Source organism: Pristiophorus japonicus, chromosome 1 (assembly GCF_044704955.1).
Source record: "Pristiophorus japonicus isolate sPriJap1 chromosome 1, sPriJap1.hap1, whole genome shotgun sequence".
NCBI classification, from domain to species: Eukaryota; Metazoa; Chordata; class Chondrichthyes; family Pristiophoridae; genus Pristiophorus; species Pristiophorus japonicus.
Window position 1 is genome coordinate 28,046,002 of NC_091977.1, and position 27,937 is coordinate 28,073,938.

The 27,937-nt window shown below is 42.8% G+C and overlaps 1 protein-coding gene across 3 annotated transcripts in view; it reads left to right on the top strand.

Moving 5' to 3' along the window:
* cep44 (centrosomal protein 44) overlaps window positions 1–27,937 on the top strand; it is an 84,134-nt gene that overhangs the window by 43,843 nt on the left and 12,354 nt on the right. For all 3 annotated transcript variants that reach the window (XM_070896311.1, XM_070896490.1, XM_070896400.1), the window contains exons 6-9: window positions 13,003–13,140; window positions 17,262–17,480; window positions 19,952–20,027; window positions 21,316–21,446. In XM_070896311.1, coding sequence (XP_070752412.1) covers window positions 13,003–13,140; window positions 17,262–17,480; window positions 19,952–20,027; window positions 21,316–21,446 — 564 coding nt within the window. The remainder of the gene's footprint in view (window positions 1–13,002; window positions 13,141–17,261; window positions 17,481–19,951; window positions 20,028–21,315; window positions 21,447–27,937) is intronic.

The following is a 27,937-nucleotide window of genomic DNA, read 5'->3' on the forward strand; positions in this document are numbered from 1 at the left end:
TGCTCTTGTATTCTATGCCTCAGCCAATAAAGGCAAGCATTCTATTTGTCGTCTTAACCACCTTATCTACCTGGTCTGTTACTTTCAGGGATCTGTGGATGTGCACTCCAAGGTCCCTTTGTTCATCTACACTATTACGTGGCCTACCGTTTAATGTGTATACCCTTTCCTTATTAGCCCTCAGTACTGGGTCCCTTGCTTTTTGTCGTATATATCAACAATTTAGATTTGAATATAGGGAGTATGATTAAGAAGTTTGCAGACGACACTAAAATTGGCTCTGTGGTTGATAATGAAGAGGAAAGTCATGGGCTGCAGGAGGATATCAATCTACTGGTCAGGTGGGCAGAGCAGTGGCAAATGGAATTTAAGTCAGAGAAGTGTGAGGTGATGCACTTTGGGAGGGCTAATAAGGAAAGGGTATACATATTAAGTGGTAGGCCACTTAATAATGTAGATGAACAAAGGGACCTTGGAGTGCTTGTCCACAGATCCCTGAAAGTAGCAGGCCAGGTGGATAAGGTGGTTAAGAAGACATACGGAATGCTTGCCTTTATTGGTTGAGGCATAGAATATAAGAGCAGGGAGGTTATGCTTAAATTGTATAATACTTTGGTTAGGCCACAGCTGGAGTACTGCTTGCAGTTCTGGTCACCGCATTATAGGAAGGACGTGATTGCACTAGAGAGGGTGCAGAGGAGATTTACTAGGATGCTGCCAGGAATGGAGAATCTTAGTTATGAGGACAGAGTGGATAGGCTGGGTTTGTTCTCATTGGAACAGAGGAGGTTGAGAGGAGACCTCATTGAGGTGTACAAAATATTGAGGAGCCTGGACATAGTGGATAGTAAGGGTCTATTTCCATTGGTGGAGGGGTCTATTATGAGGGGGCATAGTTTTAAGGTGGTTGGTGGAGGAAGATTTGAGGGCGGTCTTCTTTAAACAGAGGGTTGTGGGGATCTGGAACTCGATGCCTGGAAGAGTGGTGGATGCAGAAACCCTCACCACTTTTAAGAGATGGTTGGATGGGCACTTAAAGTGCCATAACCTGCAGGGTTACGGACCTGGTGCTGGTAATTGGGATTAGACTGGATGATCTTTTGTTGGCTGGCGCAGATATAATGGTAAGTACTGCAGGGAATCTAATACGGCCAGGGTGATCTCCTGGACTAGTTTCAATCGCCTGGATGGTTCGTAAAGGAATTTTCCCAGATTTTTTTTTTTCTCCCTAAATTGGCCTGGGTTTTTAATCTGCTTTTTGCCTCTCCCAGGAGATCCCATGACTCCGGTTGGGGTGGAGTGTAGAATGTTTCAGTATAAGGGGCGTCGCAGTTGTGAGAGGCGGACTGGTTGGACTGGGTGCTCTTCACCTTTTCTTCATTGTTCATAGGTTTATATGTAACCTTCAGGGTTGCTGACCAAGAGCTGTGTGGCTCTTTCGGCCGGCATGGACACGATGGACTGAAATGGCCTCCTTCTGCGCTGTAAATTTCTATGTTTCTAAGTGCTTTACCTCACACTTCTCCAAATTAAATTCCATTTGCCACTGTTCTGCCCATCTGACCAGGAGATTGGTATCCTCCTGCAGTCCATGACTTTCCTCTTCATTATCAACCACACACCCAATTTTAGTGTCACCTGCAAACTTTTTAATCATACCTCCTATATTCAAATCTAGATCATTGATGTCTACCACAAAAAGCAAGGGAACCAGTACTGAGTCCTGCGGAACCCCACTGGAAACATCCTTCCAGTCACACAAACATCCATCAACCATTACCCTTTGCTTCCAACCTCTAAGCCAATATTAGATCCAACTTGCCACTTTGACCTGGATGCCATGGGCTTTTATCTTCGTGACCAGTCTGCCATGTGAGACCTTATCAAAAGTTTTGCTACAGTCCATATACACTACATCGTGTGCACTACCCTCATCAACACTCCTGGTTACCTCCTCTCAAAATTCGATCAAGCTAACCAGAAACGATCTACCCTTAACAAATCCGCGCTGACTGTTCCTGATTAATCCTTGCTTTTCTAAATGTAGATTTATCCTGTCTTTCAGGATTTTTTCCAATAATTTTCCCACCACTGAGATTAGGCTGACAGGCCTGTAATTACTCTGCCATCCATTTCTCCCTTCTTAAACAAGGGTACTACATTAGCAGTCCTCCGGCACCATGCCTAAATCCAAAGAGGACTGGAAAATTATGCATTGATGCTTGGGGTTACTAGACACCAGGGGGCCCCACTGTTGGAGGTCATCGGGCTGTACGCGCGGGCCCTGGTATATAAGAGCGAGTACCGTGTCATGTGACACTTTGGGCGCGAAGTTGAACCAGGTTTGCACCTGATTGAGCTTACAATAACAAGTCTTTCGAGCCATTATATACATTACAAAAATGATGGTCAAGGCCTTTGCTATTTTCTCTTTTGCTTCGTTCAACAGCCTGGGATGCATTTCATCTGGGCCTGGGGACTTGCCAACTTTCAAAGCTGCTAAGCCCTTTAATACTTCCTCTCTGTTTATTTCATCCAGAATTTCACACTCCTGCTCAAGAGCAGTATCTGCATTGCCCCTTTCCTTTGTGAAAACAGATGCAAAGTATTTATCAAGAACTATACCAACATCTTCCGCCTCCATGCAGAGATTACCCTTTTGGTCTCCAATAGGCCCTACCCTTTCTTTAGTTATCCTCTTGCGCTTAATATATTTGTAGAACATCTTTGGGTTTTCCTTAATTTTACTTGCCAAGAATTTTCATGCTGTCTTAGCATTCCTAATATCCTTTTTAATTTTACCTCTAAACTTTCTATATTCCTCCAGAGATTCTACAGTATTTAGCCGTTGATATATGACATGTGCTTCCGTTTTTTCTTTATCCTCCCCTGTAAGTCGCTCGATGATTTCAATCTTCATCTCCATTCCCCTTGCCTTCTCTCTAATGAGGTTTGATACTAGCACCTCCAATTATCTTGTCTATTAATTGCATTGGTTGCATTTGTAATAGATGTTTTATTTTTCATTAAAAAATAATCATTGAAGTATACTAAAATTTTATACGGCAATGTTCAAGAGGAGTCCGAGGCAATGATCTTGCATGCATTGAAAATTGGACCACTCGCCATGCATATGTGACAGACACAATTTTAAGGGACTGCCAACATAGTCCAACAATTAGGCCTATGAGCAATCATTGAAATCCCAGGCCTCTGCAACATAAATAACCATCTTGAAGAAAAACATGATTTTGAGGGATTTTAAATCATTTATAGCCAACTTACTAGTTTAAAAAAAATCTATTTGGAATGGTGCATGGAGAGGCGGCGGCAGTCCGAGAGGCGGGAGTGCGTGGTGTCGGAGCGGCTTATAAAGGCCCAGGTGCGTGGAGAGGCGGCGGGAGTGCATGGTGTCGGAGCGGCCTATAAAGGCCCAAGTGCGTGGAGAGGCGGCGGCAGTCTGAGAGGCGGGAGTGCGTGGTGTCGGAGCGGCCTATAAAGGCCCAGGTGCGTGGAGAAGCGGCGGCAGTCCGAGAGGCTGGAGTGCGTGGTGTCGGAGCGGCCTATAAAGGCCCAGGTGCGAGGAGAGGCCCAGCTTGTGCAGCTGCAAAAAATGTAGTTGAAAGAAATCAAAAGGTGACGTCACAGCCAAGGGGGTAAGTGATTGGCTGGTGATTGGTGAGTAGCTTTTCTTTTTCTTTTTTATATCAGTAAGTAACCTATTAACATTGTTGTTGCCAATTTAAGTGTATCTAAGGGTTAAGGCATGGCAGGAGAGCTCGGTCATGTGATATGCTCCTCCTGTACCATGTGGGAAGGCAGGGACACTTCCAGGAAGTGTATCCGCCTCCAGCTCCTGACGGACCGCGTTGCGGAATTGGAGCTGAGGGTGGATTCACTCTGGAGCATCCACGATGCTGAGAATGACGTGAGTAGCACGTGTAGCGAGTTGGTCTTACCGCAGGTGAAGGGTCCACAGCCAGCTAGGGAATGGAAGACCAGCAGGAAGAGTAGTGCAAGGAAGGTAGTGCAGGGGTCCCCTGCGGTCATCCCCCTGCAAAACAGATACACTGCTTTGAGTACTGTTGAGGGGGATGACTCATCAGGGGAGGGCAGCAGCAGCCAAGTTCATGGCACCGTGGCGGCCTCTGTTGCACAGGAGGGCAGGAAAAAGAGTGGGAGAGCGATAGTGATCGGGGATTCAATTTAAGGGAAATAGATAGGCGTTTCTGCGGCCGCAACCGAGAATCCAGGATGGTATGTTGCCTCCCTGGTGCAAGGGTCAAGGATGTCTCGGAGCGGGTGCAGGACATTCTAAAAAGGGAGGGAGAACAGCCAGTTGTCGTGGTGCACATTGGTACCAACAACATAGGTAAAAAAAAAAAGGGATGAGGTCCTACGAGACGAATATAAGGAGCTAGGAGCTAAATTAAAAAGTAGGACCTCAAAAGTAGTAATCTCGGGATTGCTACCAGTGCCACGTGCTAGTCAGAGTAGGAATCGCAGGATAGCGCAGATGAATACGTGGCTTGAGCAGTGGTGCAGCAGGGAGGGATTCAGATTCCTGGGGCATTGGAACCGGTTCTGGGGGAGGTGGGACCAGTACAAACCGGACGGTCTGCACCTGGGCAGGACCGGAAACAATGTCCTCGGGGGAGTGTTTGCTGGTGCTGTTGGGCAGGAGTTAAACTAATACGCCAGGGGGATGGGAACCAATGCAGGGAGACAGAGGGAAACAAAAAGGAGACAAAAGCAAAAGACAGAAAGGAGATGAGTAAAAGTGGAGGGCAGAGAAACCCAAGGCAAAAAACAAAAAGGGCCACTGAATATAAAGGGGCTGCAGGAGGGGTCAAAACTAAAAATCATGGTTTAAAAACAAGGATTAAAACACTCTACCTAAACGCAGCATTCGAAATAAAGTAAATGAGTTGACGGCACAAATCATTACAAATGGGTATGATTTGGTGGCCATTACAGAAACATGGTTGCAGGGTGGCCAAGACTGGGAATTAAACATACAGGGGTATCTGACGATTCGGAAAGATAGACAAGAAGGGAAAGGAGGTGGGGTAGCTCTGTTAATAAAGGATGATATCAGGGCAGTTGTGAGAGATGATATTGGCTCTAATGAACAAAATGTTGAATCATTGTGGGTGGAGATTAGAGATAGTAAGAGAAAAAAGTCACTGGTGGACGTAGTTTATAGGCCCCCAAATAATAACTTCACGGTGGGGAGGGCAATATTCAAGGGAATAACGGAGGCATCTGAAAAAGGAACGGCAGTAGTCATGGGGGATTTTAACCTACATATCGATTGGTGAAATCAAATCGCACGGGGTAGCCGGGAGGAGGAATTCATAGACTGCATAAGGGATTGTTTCTTAGAACAGTATGTAACAGAACCTACAAGGGAGCAAGCTATCTTAGATCTGGTCCTGTGTAATGAGACAGGAAAAATAAACGATCTCCCAGTAAAAGATCCTCTCGGAATGAGTGATCACAGTATGGTTGAATTTGTAATACAGATTGAGGGTGAGGAAGTAGTGTCTCAAACGAGCATACTATGCTGAAACAAAGGGGACTTCAGTGGGATGAGGGCAGAGTTGGCTAAAGTAGACTGGAAACACAGACTAAACGGTGGCACAATTGAGGAACAATGGAGGACTTTTAAGGAGCTCTTTCACATTGCGCAACAAAAATATATTCCAGTGAAAAAGAAGGGCAGTAAGAGAAGGGATAACCAGCCGTGGATAACCAAGGAAATAAAGGAGAGTATCAAATTAAAAACCAATGCGTATAAGGTGGCCAAGGTTAGTGGGAAACTAGAAGATTGGGAAAATTTTAAACAACAGCAAAGAATGACTAAAAAAGCAATAAAGAAAGGAAAGATAGATTACGAAGGTAAACTTGCGCAAAACATAAAAACAGATAGTAAAAGCTTTTACAGATATATAAAACGGAAAAGAGTGACTAAAGTAAATGTTGGTCCCTTAGAAGATGAGAAGGAGGATTTAATAATGGGAAATGTGGAAATGACTGAGACCTTAAACAATTATTTTGCTTTAATCTTCACAGTGGAAGACACAAAAACCATGCCAAAAATTGCTGGTCACAAGAATGTGGGAAGGGAGGACCTTGAGACAATCACTATCACTATCTGGGTAGTGCTGGACAGGCTAATGGGACTCAAGGTAGACAAGTCCCCTGGTCCTGATGAAATGCATCCCAGGGTATTAAGAGATGGCCGAAGTTATAGCAGATGCATTCGTTATAATCTACCAAAATTCTCTGGACTCTGGGGAGGTACCAGCGGATTGGAAAGCAGCTAATGTAACACCTCTGTTTAAAAAAAGGGGGCAGGCAAAAGGCAGGTAACTATAGGCCAGTTAGTTTAACATCTGTAGTGGGGAAAATGCTTGAAACTATCATTAAGGAAGAAATAGTGGGACATCTAGATAGGAATAATGCAATCAAGCAGACGCAACATGGATTCATGAAGGGGAAATCATGTTTAACTAATTTACTGGAATTCTTTGAGGATATAACGAGCATCGTGGATGGAGGTGTACCGATGGATGTGGTGTATTTAGATTTCCAAAAGGCATTTGATAAGGTGCCACACAAAAGGTTACTGCAGAAGATAGAGGTACGCGGAGTCAGAGGAAATGTATTAGCATGGATAGAGAATTGGCTGGCGAACAGAAAGCAGAGAGTCGGGATAAATGGGTCCTTTTCGGGTTGGAAATCGGTGGTTAGTGGTGTGCCACAGGGATCGGTGCTGGGACCACAACTGTTTACAATATACATAGATGACCTGGAAGAGAGGACAGAGTGTAGTGTAACAAAATTTGCGGATGACACAAAGATTAGTGGAAAAGCAGGTTGTGTAGAGGACACAGAGGCTGCAAAGAGATTTGGATAGGTTAAGCGAATGGGCTAAGGTTTGGCAGATGGAATACATTGTCGGAAAGTGTGAGGTCATACACCTTGGGGAAAAAAAAACAGTCATAGAGAATATTATTTGAATGGAGAGAAATTACAAAATGCTGAGGTGCAGAGAGACCTGGGGGTCCTTGTGCATGAAACTCTTTTTGGTCCTTGTGCATGAATCCCAAAAAGTTAGTTTGCAGGTGCAGCAGGTAATCAGGAAGGCAAATGGAATGTTGGCCTTCATTGCGAGAGGGATGGAGTACAAAAGCAGGGAGGTCCTGCTGCAAGTGTATAGGGTATTGGTAAGGCTGCACCTGGAGTACTGCGTGCAGTTTTGGTCACCTTACTTAAGGGAAAGATATACTAGCTTTGGAGGGGGTACAGAGACGATTCACTAGGCTGATTCCGGAGATAAGGAGGTTACCTTATGATGATAGATTGAGTAGACTGGGTCTTTACTCGTTGGAGTTCAGAAGGATGAGGGGTGATCTTATAGAAACATTTAAAATCATGAAAGGGATAGACAAGATAGAGGCAGGGAGGTTGTTTCCACTGGTCGGGGAGACTAGAACTAGGGGGCACAGCCTCAAAATACGGGGGAGCCAATTTAAAACCGAGTTGAGAAGGAATTTCTTCTCCCAAAGGGTTGTGAATCTGTGGAATTCTCTGCCCAAGGAAGCAGTTGAGGCTAGCTCATTGAATGTATTCAAATCACAGATAGATAGATTTTTAACCAATAAGGTAATTAAGGGTTACGGGGAGCGAGCGGGTAAGTGGAGCTGAGTCCACGGCCAGATCAGCCATGATCTTATTGAATGGCGGAGCAGGCTCGAGGGGCTAGATGGCCTACTCCTGTTCCTAATTCTTATGTTCTCATGTTCTTATGGAATGAATCACTTATTTATTTGCATTATGTTTTAAATTCTGTTTGGTTGGCTCAGAAAGCAACATGGCTGCTGAAAGAAAACAAAGTGCTTGACATGCTCAGTGGGTCAGGCAGCGTCTGTGGAGAGAGAAACAGAGTTAACATTTCAGGTCGATGACCCTTCATCAGAACTGGAAAAGTTAGAGATGTAATAGATTTTAAGCAGGGGCAGGGAAACGGCTCCTTCTCCACAGTGCTGCCGAATAATGCTGCTGTTCGACTGTAACTAGGAGGAATGTAAGGGAAAATGGAAATGTGTGTATGAGCAATCCCACAGGAGTTCAATTTGCATTGATTTGAAAAAAAAGACACCGAATCACAAAGTTCTGTTTTTAGTTAGTTAGGGAAAGCTATCAGCAACTGCGCAAAACAAATCGAAGTGTGCCAAAAAATCCTTTCAACAGCCAGGTGAAACACACCTTCCGGGTGAAATACCGATTTACTTGTACTTTCAATTTAGTATACTGTATTCGCTGCTCACAATGCGGTCTCCTCTACTTTGGGGAACCCAAATGCAGATTGAGTGATCACTTTGCTGAATACATCTGTTCAGTTCGTAAGCGTAACCCTGAGCTTTCATTTGCTTTCCATTTTAATTCTCACTCTGTCCCACTCTGTCCTCGGCCTCCTACACTGCTCCAGTGACACTCGAGGAACGGCACCTCCTTATTCGATTAGGCACTTTACAGCCTTCCGGACTCAACATAAAAATTCCACAATTTCAGATCATAACCACAATACAAAAGCAAAAATACTGCGGATGCTGGAATCTGGAAAAAAAGCAGAGAATGCTGTAAATCTCAGCGGGTCAGACAGCATCTGTGGAGAGAAAAACAGTTAACGTTTTGGGTCGACAACCCTTCGTCCGATCATAACCACTGCTCCCACTTTTTCGGACAGCAGGTGTTGGTAATGGTTCTGCTGTTGCCATTTACCCCTCCTCTGGACCCATCTTGGTTTCTTTTCTTGTCCCATTACCACTCTCTTTTGTCTTGCACTATCATCCCTTTTGTTATTGCTTCCCACCCTATCGCAGATCTTCCCTTTTTGTTCTTTCCTCCCCACCCATCCCCCCCCCCCTTCCCTGTCTCTCTGCTTGCTTAAAACCTGTTGACTCTATAACATTTTCCATTTCTGACAGAAGGTCACAGACCTGAAACATTCAACTCTGATTCTCTCGCCACAGATGCTGCCATACCTGCTGAGTATTTCCAACATTTTCTGTTTATATTCCTTAAAAATTCTTGATTTCTAGTTTTTCCTACAAATATTTCTGTTCAGTTCAGTTTGTTGCTGTTTTACTTTTCAATCTGATGCTCCAAATGTGACAAACAGGAAGTGTGAGCAAGCATCTGATTTTTCTTTTTATAATTTAGCTAAATATATATATATATTATATATAGCCGATCTCCTACAGCATTACTCACATTAAGTTGGAGGATACATTGTTTTAGAATGACAAGCATATTAGCTTGTGTAACTGAAACCCTTCAATAGAAATTTACTTGATTGTATTTAAAATAATTGAGTCATACAACACAGAAGGAGGACATTTGGCACATCCTGCTTGTGCTGGCTCTTTGAAAGAGCTATTCAATTAGTCCCATCATCATCATCATAGGCAGTCCCTCGAAGCGAGGATGACTTGCTTCCATGCCAAAAAGGAATGAGTTCACAGGTGTTTCAATGAAGGACCTAATCTTCCAGATCCCGAACTACATGTTGAAGGGTGGAAGATGCCTGTGCATGGTTTTTTTTAAAACGTGTGGTTGCCATTGCACACCAGCCACCACATGGGCTTGACCGAGCTAGGTCTTGGTCCAGTGGCAAGGATTAACCAAGACGACTGAAGACCAGCTCTGCTGCACGGACCGGGTGCGCGCACATATAGCAGTGTGGGCTGGCCCGTGCTGCCCCTGGGCCCACGCCTCTTCTGGGCCCCAGACTCACGCCTCTCCTGGGCCCCAGTCACTTCCTTCTACAAATTCTTGCCGCTCCTTTGCCCCTCCTGCTGTGCCTGCCTGCACTGCAATCTGCACCTGACTTTGCAGCCGTCGCCCTCCTGAAGTGGTATGCCACCGCACGCTGCTCCCTCTGATGGCCCCGGCCTGCTGATGGTCTTACAGGCCGGGACCGTGCCGATTTCTGGGCTGGGCCGCTGCACGCTGCTCACTCTCACTCCCCTGCTCTTTCTCCATAGCCCTGCGAATGTGTTCATTTTTTTAAAGAATATATCCAATTACCTTTTTTGAAAGTTACTATTAATCTGCTTCCACCACCCTTTCAGGCAGTCATTCCAGATCATAACTCGCCGTGTAAAAAGAATATTCCTCATTCCTCCCACCCTCCCTTGGCTTTTTTTTGTGCCAATTAGTGCTTAATTTTTTTGAATATAATGTATTTATTGTGGCTATGGTAAGGATAGGAACTCTGAAAATCGGGAAGGACTGTCTGCCTCTACACGATGTATAGTGACTGGGAGGATAATGAGTGCCAAAGCTATTTGCAACTGAAGCAGGCACCTTTGTGTCTAAAATCTCGTCAAACTCTCTTAGCTTAGCTACAGCGCATATATTAAACTGATTAATCTCCTGTGGCGTTGCATATGGAGAATTAAGACCAAGTGTAGTCTTCAGGCAAAGTAGGGTTGCAGGGAGATAATTGCATCACAGCTTGAAATCATAATTCAGTACTAAAATTAATGAATTAACTACACCCAACGCGACTCCATAATTTTGCCAATCACAACTCTGGCGACAAAGGAACAGGTTATTGGAGCACATGTAAAACAGATTTCTCTGTAAAATTGTTATCTATAAAGAATTATTTTAAAATGTATGAAATTTATACATTTATGTACAGGAATGTAAACATGCTAAAATATTGAAAGCACACAAATTGAGGGGATTCAGAATTGTTCCTATTCCAGCAGAAAACATCTGGGGATTGGTAAGGAAGCAGTAGACAGAATGGCACCAAAAACATAATCTAATCTACCCAGCAACAGTCAGGCACTATTTCCATACCACAAAACTTTAAACACGGGGGAAAACTACAAAAAAAACCTCAAATGGGTGCAAAGCTAATCCCCAGACAGGAAAAACAGGCCAAAAAATTGAAATATTTATATCTTGGAACTAAAATTAATTCTGAATTTATCTCGTCTACCCAGAGAAAATTAATAATGGGATTTAATACATTTTTTTTTATCTACAAAGATATTTAAAATGTTAAATTTCTGCATACGTTTATTGGAAAGATGATGTGGAAAAATTGAGCCCACATAAATTAACAGGAGGGAGGCAAATTTTATTCATTGCAAAGATATACTCAGCTCACACTGCTGCCATGGAAGTTCAGACTGTTGCTATCTTGGCTCTGGGGGCCAGCATTGAAAGGAGCTTCCAGAGCATTGCATCTCTCCTGGACTCTGCGCTCACGCAGAGCTGCAGGAGTGCCGAGGTCCTATCCCACGAGAGGACTGCAAGTGCGCCTGCCATATTGGACCTATGGGTGCCTATTTTACGCCTGTGAAACGGGCGCAGCGCAATCAAATTTCTCGGCCTATGGACCACAAAACCCACAGAGGCAAACTGCAGTTCAACAAACTGACCACATACATAGCTGTACAAATAGCCGCTGCTTTGCGTGGGACAGTGAGCTGGATAAATCTGAAAGGCAAGGTGGGATACCCTTTAAGTACACCTTGTATTGCACCGCCATCTACAGGCAGCACCGGCAAGAGCAAGGTTCCCATGCAAGTTTTTAATGAAATATGCCACATATAGCAAATTTTATATATAACAGATATCTGTTACAGTTACATTTGTTCATAAAATTGTATTCTGAGTTGAAGATAATCCACTTTGCTAGTAGAATTATTAGGGATATGTTTCTGGTCAAGGGCGGTTGAAAAAAATTCAAGCTGCTTGAGGAAGCAGTCACGGCAGAACAGGACGTGGTCGGTGGGGAACAAGTTGGGCTGCATAAGGAAAGGGAGGGACTCTAGATGAACCCCTAAGAAAAAGGAGGATTTAAAAACAATCTGAAAGCAGCTGTAAATTGAGCCTCCAGTTCCTGACTGAGAGGTCTCATTTGAAAGATATGATATGATAGTTTATGCGTAGTCTCTTATGGTACGCATTCATAAGGACCTGTCACAGCTACCTCGTGCTCTCAAGGTATTTTTTTTTTCCCAAATGTGCTACGCTACTAAACTGATTAATTCTGAAACTGTTTACATAGGATTACATAGGATATATGCCAGTGTTTATGCTCCACTCGAGCCTCCTCCCATTGAACTGTATCAGCATAACCCTCTATTCCCTTCTCCCTCATGCTTATCTAACTGCCCCTTAAATGCATTTATACTATTCTGACTATCTTGTAGTAATGGCCCCTCGTCATGCTCTTCCCCACAAGTGAAACACTCTCTACTGTCCTGGCCAATATTTATCCCTCAATCAACGTAACAAAAACCAGATTATCTGGTCATTTTCACATTGCTGTTTGTGGGAGCTTGCTGTGTGCAATTTGGCTGCCGCAATTCCCACATTACAGCAGTGACTACATTCCAAAATTGGCTGTAAAGTACTTTGAGGTGTCCGGTGGTTGTGAAAGGTGTTAGATAAATCCAAGTCTTAAATTATGAAATGTTTTGATAAAGTAAAGACCTTAATTAGGTCATCCCTCAGCCTTCTCTTTTCAAGTTTGTCAAATGCTTCTAATGTAATAATTTGATGGGAAATTCTCTTCGGAATTTAAAAAAAAATGTAAACCTGATTCTGCAACAAACTATTGAATTTCAAAGTTGTATTTAAATTATATATTACTGAAGAACATTCAGGCTTATTTCAGGTGGTTGTTCCTGACGCAGGACAATACTTGCAAGGTGTGCTGCCCAGGGGTCTGAATGTCTGTCTGATTTTCCATCTATTTAAATTAGTGAACAAAAAAAAATCAGCCACTGCAGGCCTGTGATTTCTCAACAAGTGCTCCCTGCATGAGCCATTTGGTGCTTGGGAGTGCCCAACAATGGTTCAGCCCTATAGAAGTACCACCATAATGCTCATGTGCCGTGTGTGTGTGTGCACCTGCATCTGTTGTACAGAAAGTGATGGGGAATAAACTGCTCCATTTCTTTTTAGATAAAGCCTTTGGTAGAACGTCATTTATCCAGTGACGATATGAAAACGATTCACATTTCATCCAGTCCTGAAAATGAAGTTATTGAAGACAAACAGTTTGTTCTCCGAGAATATACGGAACGACCAGCTTCACATGAAGTAAGTGTTTGTTTTTATTGAACAACCTAAATGAAGGGCAAATCCTACAGAACATCAAGGTGGAAACTAATAGGAAGAAAGACAAAACAAAGCAGTTAGTCATGACCATCCCTGGTTATAATCGTTCAACCGTTGGTGGCCGTGCCTTCTGTTGCCTCGGCCCTAAGCTCTGGAACTCCCTGCCTCAACCTCTCTCTTCTCCTTTAAGACGCTCCTTAAAACCTACCTCCTTAATTTCTCCTCCTGTGGCTCGGTGTCACATTATTTTGTCTTGTAATACTCCTGTGAAGCGCCTTGGGATGTTTTATGGTAAAGGCGCTATATAAATACAAGTTGTAACTGGTGTCAAAAGTTGGTTTAAAAGCCTGTGGGTTGTAGGAGAGGGAGATGACAGAGGAAGGTGACCAGAACTAGAGTATTTGAGATGGAGTATGACCAATGTATTATGCAGGGTCACTATAACTAATTTTGACTTGTTCTGTAAGCTTTTAAATAGTATTGGAAATGGTTGTTAAAGCTTTAAGTAATCCATAGGCAATTTCTTCAATACCTTAATTGGAGAGTGTTATGTTTAAGATTACGGCCCAATGAGACTGCAGCCTTTGCTTCTGATTACATAGTTTTAATGGTTGGAAAATCCTGAATGCAGCAAATCAGTGGGCTGACCTCCACGCCCAACTCTCTGATCGCCATTCCTGTCAAGTGAGACTCTGCAGTGTCAGAATTTCAAAAATTATACCTTGAAAATAGTTAAGTAGGTTCCTTGTGTCAGAAATCACAATGTGTGAAGAGTTTTTCAATCTTCTGAAATTTAACATTGATGTTGAAGATTTTTAAGTTCCATTATTGACTCCGAGTTATCTTTGATTTGATTTTATCTTTACTGTAAGATTTTTTTTTTTAAATCTGGTGAGAAGTAGTTATAATTTCTGGGTAAGTATTTGGAGGACTGCAATTCAACATTACAAAAATAACTCAAGAATTCATTTTGTCCACACCAGATGCCATTTTTATGTGTAATTGGAAGGGCTATACAAAATTGAATGGCATTTGAACAGGTCAGATGAGTTGGCAAGTCTGTTGATTTTCAGGTGAAAGAACATAAAATCTAATTGGGAACAAAATAAAAAAAATCAGTGAAAATTAAAAATGAAGCATACAAATGTTTCAGCAATGCCAATGCATACTGCTCTGGTAGATCATTTATATGTAAATCAATATTGTAAGCACAAAGAAGCTCATTTGTTAAATTTATCCTCTGATTCATTTATCCTCATTTTGGGCTAATTGCCATGGCTCAGTGGGTAGCCTCTGAGTCAGAAAGTTGTGAGTTCAAGTCCCACTCCAGAGACTTAAGCACAAAGTGCAGTGCTGAGGGAGCACTGCTCTTTCAGAGGTGCCGTCTTTCAGATGAGATGTTAAACCGAGGTCCCGTCTACCCTCTCAGGTGGATGTAAAACATCCCATGGAACTACTTTGAAGAAGAGTAGGGGAGGTTCCCCGTTGTCCTGGCCATTATCTGGTTATTGTCACCTTGCTGTTTTGTGGGAGCTTGCTGTGTGCAAAATGGCTACCGTGTTTCCTACCTTACAACAGTGAATATACTCCAAAAGTACTTCATTGGCTGTAAAGCGCTTTGGGACATCCTGAGGTATTGAAAGGTCATATAAATGCAAGTCTTTTTCTCTGATTCCAATGGACAACCTCTTCCCAGCACCTTCTCTGATACTCTACCCCTTGAACAACTTCTGGATCCATTCCTTCTCCACAGTTGACTCCAAACTTGGGCATTGGTTTATGGATACTCCAAGCTGACTCCTCCACGCTGTTGACTTCATCCCACCACAGGGCTTAAGCTTTTAACTTTGGATTATTTCATATGTCTCCTCCCTATACACTTTACAACCATGATATATCTCTATCTGTAATTTCTATTATACCTATGTAACACAAATTTACTTCAGGGGCATTGGTGTGTACATTTTGATTCACGCCCATTACTACTTTTTTTTTGTTGTTGTCCCCTTCCCGGCCCATCTATTTTCTGTATGATTAAGAAGTTTGCAGATGATACTAAAATCGGCTGTGTGATTGATAATGAGAAAGAATGCTGTAGACTACAGAAAGATATCAATGAACTGGTCAGGTGGGCAGAACAGCGGCAAATGAAATTCAATCCGGAGAAGTGTGAGGTAATGCATTTGGGGAGGGCTAATACTGCAAGGGAATACACAATAAATGGTAGGACACTGAAAAGTGTGGAGGAACAAAGGGACGTGGGAGTGCATGTCCACAGATCCCCGAAGGTAGCAGGCCAGGTAGATAAGGTGGTTAAGAAGGCATGCGGAATACTTGCCTTTATTAGCCGAGGCATAGAATACAAGAGTAGGGGGGTTATGCTTAAACTGTATAAAACACTAGTTGGGCCACAGCTGGAGTACTGTGTGCTGTTCTGGTCACCACATTACAGGAAAGATGTGATCGCTCTAGAGAGCGTACAGAGGAGATTTACGAGGATGTCGCCTGGACTGGAGAATCTTAGCTACGAGGAAAGATTGGATAGGCTGCGTTTTGTTTCATGGCGACAGAGGAGGCTGAGGTGTATAAAATTATGAGGGGCATGGATAGGATGGACCTATTTCCCTTAGCAAAGGGGTCAACGACCAGGGGGCATAGATTTAAAGTAATTGTTAGGAGGTTTAGAGGAGACTTGAGGTGAAATATCTTCACCCAGAGGATGGTGGGAATCTGGAACTCACTGCCTGAAAGGGTGGTAGAGGCAGAAACCCTCACCACATTTTAAAAGTACTTAGATGTGCACTTGAAGTGCCGTAACCTACAGGGCTACGGACCAAGAGCTGGAAAGTGGGATTAGGCTGGATAGCTCGTTGTTGGCCAGGATTTCTATGATTCTCTCCTCTTCCTGTTACTCGACCATGCATCTTTCATTTATCCCATCTCTGGTACTTTGCCCTGCCAAATCCCTGCCTTAACCCATCACTACCTTTCTGCTTTCCTATTCTTCCTCGCACTGTCTCGAGCTTGAACTCCCTGTGAATAAGCCTATAGCTATCCCAACTGCTCCATCTTTTTCTCTCTTATCTTCCCACCCAGCACACCTGGCGCCTAACTTCACCAAACTTTAACAATCGCTGTCTGTTTGCTTTTCCTTCCAGAATTTCCATTCACTTGCAAGTACACTATAGGATGGATATTGGGGAAAAGAAAGGGCGCAGTGCAGATTCACTGCTTGATGTGAGGAACTATAAATATAAAAGATTTTGGAAAAATTGGGGCTTGCTTTTGGTAGAACAGAGGAAATCACCTTTGATAGAGGTGTTTTAAAATTAAGAGATGGGATTGGGTGTACAGAAACAGACTGTTTCTAGAATGAAGGGATATAGACTAGATTAAATGCAAGAGGTTTAGGACAGGGAGCAGGAGAAACATTTTTATGCAGAGAGTAGTGAGACTGTGGAGTGCACTACTGGAGTTAATGGTTGACTTAAATGTCAACATTTAAGACTAGGTTAGATAAGTAGTTGAAGAAAAGAGGGGCAAGAGAATATGAGAACAAGGCAGGCACACAGGATTTGGACTGCTACTTGCGTGGAGGATAAACAATGGGGAATGGTTGGGCGATCGGCCTATTTCCATGTTATTTGTATATAGTTCTATGTAAAAAGCTTTTGATTTCTGTGACCTTTTTTTGACATCCTTCTAATATTTCATTCTTTGGCTCAACTAATTTTTTCCTCTGATGCACCATGAGATGTTTTTTCTACATTAAAGGTGCTATATATAACTTCTTGCAGTTGTAATAGTAGTCGTAAATTAACCTAATTTCTTATCCAGAATTATCATTTTAATCGTGTACTATTATCATAGCAGCTATCTGAGCTGGAGCACTGCTGGAATCGGAGATGATCTGTTTGCTGATGTTTACGTGGCACAACGATATGGTATTAATTGTATTTAAAAGCCTTGAGTAGTTTTGTGGAGGGGGACTTGGAGAAGTTGTGAAGGTGCATTTTAAACCATTGCTTCTATAAACAATTAAACTATTGTTATCAACACTTGGTTATTTATGAAAGTTGTGCTAGTTATGTGTTGCTTGACAGTCACAGGCACTGGAGTCACAGGCACTGGAGATCGGAATGCTTAAGCATCAAATTGCCAAATGCCAGGAGAAGCTCCAGGTACTGGATGTGGTACAGAGTAAGCTGCAGGCTTTAGAATGTGCGACAGCTGGAAAAGTGATTATCGATGCGAGGGACTGGAATAATCTGCTGAGCCGTGTTGTTCTGCTCGAAACTCAGCTGTTGATGTATTCCAGAAAGGTGAGTCAGAGTTTTATTTTTCGACGTGCTTTGTGTGTAAGCCCCCAATAGGCTAGTTACTCCACTGCAGACAGCGTCAGCACCAAGCCTGCTTCTGTTCTTGCCCAATGTGAACACTTCTAACATGGCTCACTGGATAGTGGCTAGGAGTGAGAATTCTGCCTTATTTCCCTCCTCCCCCCCCCCCCCCACCCCCCACCCTAAAGCACCTTTCCCAGTCCTTTGGCACTGAGGCCATCAGTTAGCTCAGCGAACCTGGGAGCTCACTGCTATGGCTCAGCATCTCCACGTGTAAACCTATTAAGTCACAAGAGCTCGCCTTAAAATATATATATATTAATTATTTTTGATCTCGTCATGCTTCATTTTCATGAGAATTTTCCTTCCCTGTCTTGAAATATTTAGAATTTCCTTTTTCTCCTGTTTTATGTCCTAGTACTGCTTCTCACTTTCTTCCATCCCCAGCTCCAAAGCTTGCTCTTCTAAAGTTGTACACCTTTGTGCTGCAATTTTTGACATTAGCTTTTAATACAATATCAAATGTGTGCGCTGCTCACTAAAACCAAACTGTCCACCTAATTCTAAGTTCTGAACACTAAATCTGATATTCGAGCAGCTCTCTGATTCTGACTGATGTGCCTTGTATAGCGGTCAGTAAACAGCGATATGAAATTGCTTGCACTCTCTCCCTTTCTGGTTTTTCCTGATCTTTCCACTTTATTTTGAAGCTCTGAAATCCCTCACAATTCTCATGACCATGGCTCATAATTTGCTGTCAAAATAACAATTAGGCTAACGGCGCTCGCCATTATTTATGTGCAAATGCCATAACTGCTTCTGAAGAGGACAGATGCACGACTAAATGTGGAAATCCAAAAGTTACTGTCAGAGATGCGCTTGTGTCTGCTCAACAATAATGCCTGCTTCATAGTTCTATCCATGCAGAACACTTCTTAGCCCTTTCCTTGCCATCTTGAGTTTCCATGATATCAATAATGTCAGTATTTTCATTAACTGCACATATTTCTGATACTAAGAGCTTATTCCCCTTGTCACTATGTTAGTATAGAAACTAACTTTGCTTACATTACAACAGTGGCTACACTTAAAACGTGCATCGTTGGCTGTGAAGTGCTTTTGGAGGCTATATAAATGCATGTTTGATCATTCATCTTTCTAAACATTGTATACTCATCCTTCAACAGCATCTGCTCTGTTTAGACATTTTGTGATGTTTGCATTTTTCTTTTTGCTCTTGACACCATCATCACCCCATATCTACCGACCAGTTACAGTCCTTTGCTTATCCGCATTCCCTAAAGCATTCACCAAGAATAAAGGCACATTGTCTACCTTATACAGTCATCTTTATTTTTTGAATGGAGGCATCCTGTACGTACCATGCAGATCTTTCATTCAGGAATTACATAGGATATATGGCACAGAAACAGGCCATTCGGTCCAACCAGTCTATGCTGTCTTTCCTCATCTAAATAATTTCCTCATCCTCATCTTTCCCACATTACAACAGTGACTACACTCCTAAAGTACTTCATTGACTGTAAAGTGCTTTTGAGATGTCCAGTGGTCGTGAAAGGCGCTATATAAATGCAAGTCTTTATTTAAATCTATCCGCATAACTCTTTCCTTCTCCCTCATATGCTTATCTAGCCTCACCTTAAATGCATCTGTACTATTTGCCTCACCCATTCCCTGTGGTAGCGAGTTCACGTTCTTACCACTCTCCCGGTACAGAAGATTAGTCCTGTGTGCTGCTGCTATTATTCATTGAACTAGTTACTGCAGCTTTTCATATAGTCTTGTTACAAATTTATTTGCTTTTCTTAGGAATAGAACAAAGAGCCTCCATTTATTTAAGGGGTATTAAAAGGGCCACTTAATGTGTCACTGACATCAAACAGGATGATTTTGTTAGAAGAATGAAGTATAATGAGAAAGCGATCCTATGTGTTTAACATTTAAGTAGTTTTTCAAACCAAGATCTAATTTGCTCCAGACTAAATATAATTTCTAGGGCTTTGCAGTTGTGTTGTGCATAGTCAAATAATGTGCTAAACATTTGGGAAAGCTGGGACTAATTGGTAGCTCTTTCAGAGAGCTGGCACAGACATGATGGGCTGAATGACGACCTTCTGTGGTGTGATTCTATGTAGTGGGAGACCATGAAGTAAATGAAAAATGGTAAAGTGTAACATATACCATACACACTTTTTAAATATTACATAATTCAAGTAAAATATCATTTTTCCAATAATTTATAAAGCATGCAATTTTATCAAAAACATCACAAAGTTTTGTACAGACATGAATCATTTTGTAACTTTAAAGTCACCTTTCCTTCAGTAAAATTGCTACTAATCAGGTCAGTAATATCAGAAATAAACATATTTTGGCATTTGCCTTTAATGGTTTTTAAGTCACTGTATATATTATTTTTTTCATCACTCCAGAATGATATATCTTCTGATTCCATCGGTGGGAATGAAGAATGTACCTCGTGCCAAATGACGAACTCTAATTCTTCAGGTAAACTGGTACTGTGACAGCCAAAGAATTGTGTTGCACTGTGGAAGGTAGTATTCGGTTTGCATGCACTAGTCTCCCACAGCACACACAGGAGTTGTCTTATACCATGTGGGGCAGAAGGAGAGTAGCTTAGGAGCTACTCCATAGGAAGGGAGGCTCCTGTGCATTTCCTAGAAGTCAAATTAGAAGGAATGTTGGCTGATATCTGGGAACAGATCTCCTGCCCATGTTCTTTCACTGAAAATAGAGGCTGAAAATAAAGGGGAATACCAAATATGAAACCAGGTAGAAAAATAAAATGTACTGTACCTACAACTTAGAGTGATGTACTTCACTGAATACAAAATGATGAAGTACAACTTATTATACATGTTGGTGATTCTTCACTCTTCCACAACATACTGTTTTGCAATATTGAAAATTAAAAACAGTAGGTATGTATTAGATTAAAGCTCAGCACATGGAGAGAGGAGCTGGGGTGTAACATTTAAGTCTAATTGTGTCTTTATCCAAAGCTCACTCCAAAAGCACTTCTATTGGCGGCAAAATCATGAGCAGGAACTCTGGTTTATTTTCCTCTTCTCATCCTTGTCTCCAAGCTAATGATGCTAAAAGCAATTTGTAGCCTACCTCCTCGCTCTGCCTTTGGTATGCAAGCACTGCACAGATTAAGAAATGAACCTGGAATCTTCTCTGCTTCGTACCACGCCATGTGGTACACTTAACCACTTGTCCACTAAAAGAGCCATCCTTATTATAATTCATTTCATCATAATTTAAAGTGCATTATAATTTATTAAAGGTTTTGCATTGAATCTGAAGACTAAGGAAATGCACAAGTTGCTAATAAGTAATTGCAGAAATAATTAGGTTTTATCCTAGGCAGACTTGTCATCAATGTCTACAACAGTATATAGGAAGACCTGTGATTTACACTGAAAAATATATGTGCCATGATAATCGTTGTGCTCTTGCTTTACAACATAGTTGTAGTAATTATCTTAGATATTCATGCTTCTGTAAAGTGTCATTCCTGCCTCAAACTATGATAAAGCTGGAATTCTGGAGATATTTTATTTTGCAGTGCTGTGCTGAAGGTGTCAACCAAGATTGGACTCTACAAGAGGCATAAATGACCTCGTATTGGAGCTGAATCAGCAGCGTCTGCAGTTCTAAACAATGCCTGCCCTACTTTTTCTGTGCATTGTAAATCACAATGTCTGGTATCTGACCCTGCATGGGCGTGCCGAAAGGCAGATGTTGACCAAAGATGAATATTTCTTTGCAGATAAAGAGATGAGAGTTGAGACGCCAGAGAGTCTTAGCCATCAGTCATCTGGATACAACTCGCTGCTATCAGCAGACGAATCGCCCAAAGCAGCAAACATCAATTCATTATGTCTGACAGAAGTCACGAAGGTAAGCAAAATTGGCAAAGGTTTTCTTCAGTTCTTTATGAGGACAGGAGAACATGCTAATATTAAATGCACTTTTATTCAGGGTGTATCAAAAGTGGAACCAGCCCAAAGATGCAGGATTATGAACTGAATGGTCAAGGTGAAAAAACTAAAATATTCTGAATACAAAAAGGAAAAAAGAAATCACTGGACAGTTGTATCTTAGCTTGACACTTTATTTTTTATTTATGTGGGTTTGTATGATTTCCTGTGACATTGCACACAAGTAGTCATGACCAAGGACATTTTTAGGTCAAGCAGGGTTAGAGGTCAGGGAGAGAATTGAACCAAGGTGATGAAGGGAAGAGAAGACAGGTAGGCGGGGGGAAAAATGACAGGGAAAGTGGGGTGGGCAGGAGGAAGAGGACTAGGGGTGGGATAAAGGAACAGAAGATGAAGGAAGTGGGGCTGGAGAGGAAGGGAGAAGGGATAAAAGTTTTGAGATCGAAAAGGAAGAGGAGGAAAAAGGTTTGAGGGGAGGGGAGAAGGATTAGAGGGGTTGAGGAGGTGACCAGATTGGAGGAGAGAAAGAGGATGGGGAGAGAAGGGCCTCGAATGGATGCCTTGGGACAGGAAATATTTTTGCTTCTGTCCAGTGTCCGTGCATAGGGACAGCAAAATTGGCCCTGTGTAATCTTGCATATATAATGCACGTTTCCTGTAAACATTGCAACATTTTCCTATAATAATTTTTTCATGATTAAATTAACATTTCTTTTACTTACCGTTGAGCCCTCCCAGCTCTGCCGCTAAATAGATGGTGCAATGATGCTTTTCTCTGCAGTGCTACCTGTCTTAGTTGGCAAAATTAAGTCCATGGCCCAATACTGCTGGATGCTCACCCTTCTCCCCACCCCCCCCCCCCCCCCCCCATCGCCCCTCTCCGACTCCCACCTCCTTGCTGTAACCACAATTGCCTGGAAATACCCTGGTCTGACCACTGCCACATTGCTCAAACCGTCTGGTGCCCAAGCCCTGGAATTGCACATACCAGAATTGTTGGAATTTCATTCCCTGGGCTATTCATATAGCTCAGTGACAAGCCAAGATAGTCCATTCCTACTCCAATCAAATGGGATCGTCTGACTTGCACCTATTTCAGGTGTAGGCCAAACTCTCTTTCCTCCACCTCGCCCCAACAACAGGAAAGCACTGGATATCCCATGGCAATATTAGAGGCTCAGAGACCTGATAAACATAAGAACATAAGAATTAGGAACAGGAGTAGGCCATCTAGCCCCTCGAGCCTGCTCCGCCATTCAATAAGATCATGGCTGATCTGGCCGTGGACTCAGCTCCACTTAGCCGCCCTCTCCCCGTAACCCTTAATTCCCTTATTGGTTAAAAATCTATCTATCTGTGACTTGAATACATTCAATGAGCTAGCCTCAACTGCTTCCTTGGGCAGAGAATTCCACAGATTCACAACCCTCTGGGAGAAGAAATTCCTTCTCAACTCGGTTTTAAATTGGCTCCCCCTTATTTTGAGGCTGTGCCCCCTAGTTCTAGTCTCCCCTACCAGTGGAAACAACCTCTCTGCCTCTATCTTGTCTATCCCTTTCATGATTTTAAATGTTTCTATAAGATCACCCCTCATCCTTCTGAACTCCAACGTGTAAAGACCCAGTCTACTCAATCTATCATCATAAGGTAACCCCCTCATCTCCGGAATCAGCCTAGTGAATCGTCTCTGTACCCCCTCCAAAGCTAGTATATCCTTCCTTAAGTAAGGTGACCAAAACTGCATGCAGTACTCCAGGTGCGGCCTCACCAATACCCTGTACAGTTGCAGCAGGACCTCCCTGCTTTTGTACTCCATCCCTCGCAATGAAGGCCAACATTCCATTCGCCTTCCTGATTTCCTGCTGCACCTGCAAACTAACTTTTTGGGATTCATGCACAAGGACCCCCAGGTCCCTCTGCACCGCAGCATGTTGTAATTTCTCCCCATTCAAATAATATTCCCTTTTACTGTTTTTTTTTCCCAAGGTGGATGACCTCACACTTTCCGACATTATAATTTGGTTCATCTTCACCTTTGCACCTTTTAAACTGGTTTTCTAGGAGCAGAGGGTCGGAAAATCCACCCTAGGCACTGCAGCATCTTAATTGGCCTGTGCATGAAATCAGCTAGTGTTTCCTTAACAACAATTAGACTTTTCTATCTTAAAGAAACCGACCTATACTTTATATGATTTAATGTCCTTGTCCTTGCATAATAGCACGGCCTCTGATTTACTGTGATCTGCATGTGCATGCATATATTTGTATGCATACGAGTTTTATCCTTGGTTTCAAGTAAAGTAACATTAGATTTTAACAGTGGAACTTATTTTGCACTGGATGTGTTTTAGTATGAGTATTTCAGAGACCTTCGTGTTTGTTGTCATTTTCATTGTGAGTGTTCCATTAGTTGGTGTGTAATTGTTGGAGGCTGTTATCCTGGCAGATGATGCATGACCTTTAGCTGTATATAGCCTTCCCCGTCCTCTCTTCATCCCACCTCCCTGCTAGAGATGACTCTTGTAGTAAACAAGATCTATACCAACAAAAGAGGTGATTCTTTGCCGAGGTAGTATTTCAGGTCTTGCTTTTTATTGTGTGCTACATAATCTCTGTTGACTCCAGGCACTGCATCTAAGCCAAAATGGCCTGCCTCCTTCTGAGTTACAAGGTGTCAGTTTTCAGCAGTACTTGTCTGATGAAGAAAGAAGACATGAATAACTTCTTCATCCTCTGAGAAAAGTATTCTTGACACACCCAGAATACTACTCTACCAGCCCACAGGCTCTCTTTTGGAAAAGCTTTCTTTCGTGCTGGTCTGTTCTCTCAGTTTAAAGAAAACTGTTTGCAAGATGCATGGAAAAACATTGTGAAAGTAGTCTCTCTTGTGATCTGCTGTAACCGCTTCTCAAGTGGTATATGTGAGGTGATAGCCAGACAGACTGTAGCACTATGTGGAGGATGCTTGGATTCAAAGAATGGAAATGATCATAATGGGTCATCTAGCTTTATATATCATTGGATTTTCTGAAACAGCAGTAATTTCAAGTAGATTGCTAAACCTGTGCAACCTGTGTTCTACATAGGAGCCGGAGGCGGTCATTCCGCCCCTTGAACCTGTTCTGCCATTTAGTTAGATCATGGCTGATCTGTATCTTAACTACATCTACCTGCTTTGGTTCCTTAACCCTTAATACCCTTGCTGAACAAAAATCTATCAATCTCACTTTTGAAATTTCCAATTGACCTTGCCTCTACAGCTTTTGGGGGGAAAGAGTTCCAGATTTCCACTACTCTTTGTGTGAAGAAGTGCTTCCTGACATAAGAACATAAGAAATAGGAGCAGGAGTAGGCCATACGGCCCCTCGAGCCTGCTCCGCCATTTAATAAGATCATGGCTGATCAGATCATGGACTCAGCTCCACTTCCCTGCCCGCTCCCCATAACCCCTTATCGGTTAAGAAACTGTTTATTTCTGTCTTAAATTTATTCAATGTTCCAGCTTCCACAGCTCTGAGGCAGCGAATTCCACAGATTAACAACCCTCAGAGAAGAAATTTCTCCTCATCTCAGTTTTAAATGGGCGGCCCCTTATTCTAAGATCATGCCCTCTAGTTCTAGTCTCCCCCATAAGTGAAAACATCCTCTCTGCATCCACCTTGTCAAGCCCCCTCATAACCTTATACGTTTCAATAAGATCACCTCTCATTCTTCTGAATTCCAATGAGTAGAGGCCCAACCTACTCAACCTTTTCTCATAAGTCAACCCCCTCATCCCCAGAATCAACCTAGTGAACCTTCTCTGAATGCCTCCAAAGCAAATATATCCTTTCGTAAATATGGAAACCAAAACTGCACGTAGTATTCCAGGTGTGGCCTCACCAATACCCTGTATAACTGTAGCATGACTTCCTTGCTTTTATACTCCATCCCCTATGCAATAAAGGCCAAGATACCATTGGTCTTCCTGATCACTTGCTGTACCTGAATACTGTCCTTTTGTGTTTCATGCACAAGTACCCCCAGGTCCCACTGTACTGCAGCACTTTGCAATCTTTCTCCATTTAAATAACAACTTGCTCTTTGGCAGAAAAAAAAGTGCATGACCTCACACTTAACAACATTATACTCCGTCTGTCAAATTTTTTCCCACTCACTTAGACTGTCTATATCCTTTTGCAGATTTTTTGTGTCCTCCTCACACATTGCTTTTCCTCCCATCTTTGTATTGTCAGCAAACTTGGCTACGTTACACTCAGTCCCTTCTTCCAAGTCGTTTATATAGATTGTAAATAGTTGGGGTCCCAGCACTGATCCCTGCGGCACCCCACTAGTTACTGGTTTCCAACCAGAGAATGAACCATTTATCCCGCCTCTCTGTTTTCTGTTAGTTAGCCAATCCTCTATCCATGCTAATATATTACCCCAATCCCGTGAAACTTTATCTTGTGCAGTAACCTTTTATGTGGCATCTTGTCAAATACCTTCAGGAAGACCAAATACACCACATCCACTGGTTCGCCTTTATCCACCTGTTCATTACATCTTCAAAGAACTCCAGCAAATTTGTCAAACATGATTTCCCCTTCATAAATCCATGCTGACTCTGCCTGACCGGATTTTGCTTTTCCAAATGTCCTGCTATTGCTTCTTTAATAATGGACTCCAACATTTTCCCAACCAAAGATAACTGGTCTATAGTTTCCTGCTTTTTGTCTGCCTCCTATTTTAAATAGGGGCATTACATTTGCAGTTTTCCAATCCGCTGGGACGCCGCCCCCCTGAGCAGCCTAGCTCTAATTTTAGAACCATAGAAAATAGGTGCAGGAGTAGGCCATTCGGCCCTTCGAGCCTGCACCGCCATTCAATAAGATCATGGCTGATCATTCCATCAATACCCCATTCCCGCTTTCTCTCCATACCCCTTCATCCCTTTAGCCGTAAGGGCCATATCTAACTCCCTCTTGAATATATCCAATGAACTGGCATCAACAACTCTGCGGCAGGGAATTCCACAGGTTAACAACTCTGAGTGAAGAAGTTTCTCCTCATCTCAGTCCTAAATGGCCTACCCCTTATCCTAAGACTGTGTCCCCTGGTTCTGGACTTCCCCAACATCGGGAACATTCTTCCCGCATCTGACCTGTCCAGTCCCGTCAGAATCTTATATGTTTCTGAGATCCCCTCTCATCCTTCTAAACTCCAGTGTATAAAGGCCCAGTTGATACAGTCTCTCCTCATATGTCAGCCCAGCCATCCCTGAAATCAGTCTGGTGAACCTTCGCTGCACTCCCTCAATAGCAAGAACGTCCTTCCTCAGATTAGGAGACCAAAACTAAACAAAATATTCCAGGTGAGGTCTCACCAAGGCCCTGTACAACTGCAGTAAGACCTCCCTGCTCCTATACTCAAATCCCCTAGCTATGAAGGCCAACATACCATTTGCCGCCTTCACCGCCTGCTGTACCTGCATGCCAACTTTCAATGACTGATGAATCATGACACCCAGCTCTCGTTGCACCTCCCCTTTTCCTAATCTGCCACCAGTCAGATATTCTGCCTTCGTGTTTTTGCCCCCAAAGTGGATAACCTCACATTTATCTACATTGTCACGTGCTAGTCAGAGTAGGAATTGCAGGATAGCTCAGATAAATACGTGGCTTGAGGAGTGGTGCAGAAGGGGAGGGATTCAAATTCCTGGGGCATTGGAACCGATTTTGGGGAGGTGTGACCAGTACAAACCGGACGGTCTGCACCTGGGCAGGACCGGAACCAATGTCCTAGAGGGAGTGTTTGCTAGTGCTGTTGGGGAGGAGTTAAACTAATATGGCAGGGGGATGGGAACCTATGCAGGGAGGCAGAGGGAAACAAAAAGGAGACAAAAGCAAAAGACAGAAAGGAGATGAGTAAAAGTGGAGGGCAGAAAAACCCAAGGCACAAAGCAAAAAGGGCCACATTGCAGCAAAATTCGAAAGGGGCCAATGTGTGATAAAAAGACAAGCCTGAAGGCTCTGTGCCTCAATGCGAGGCGTATTCGGAATAAGGTGGACGAATTAACTGTGCAGATAGCAGTAAATGGATATGATGCAATTGGCATCACAGAGACATGGCTCCAGGGTGACCAAGGCTGGGAACTCAACATCCAGGGGTATTCAACATTTAGGAAAGATAGACAGAAAGGAAAAGGAGGCGGGGTGGCATTGCTGGTTAAAGAGGAAATTAGTGCAAAAGTAAGGAAGGACATTGGCTTGGATGATGTGGAATCGGTATGGATGGAGCTACGGTATACCAAAGGGCAGAAAACGCTGGTGGGAGTTGTGGACAGACCACCAAACAGTAGTAGTGAGGTTGGGGACAGAATCAAACAAGAAATAAGGGATGTGTGCAATAAAGGTACAGCAGTTATCATGGGCGACTTTAATTTACATATAGATTGGGCTAACCAAACTG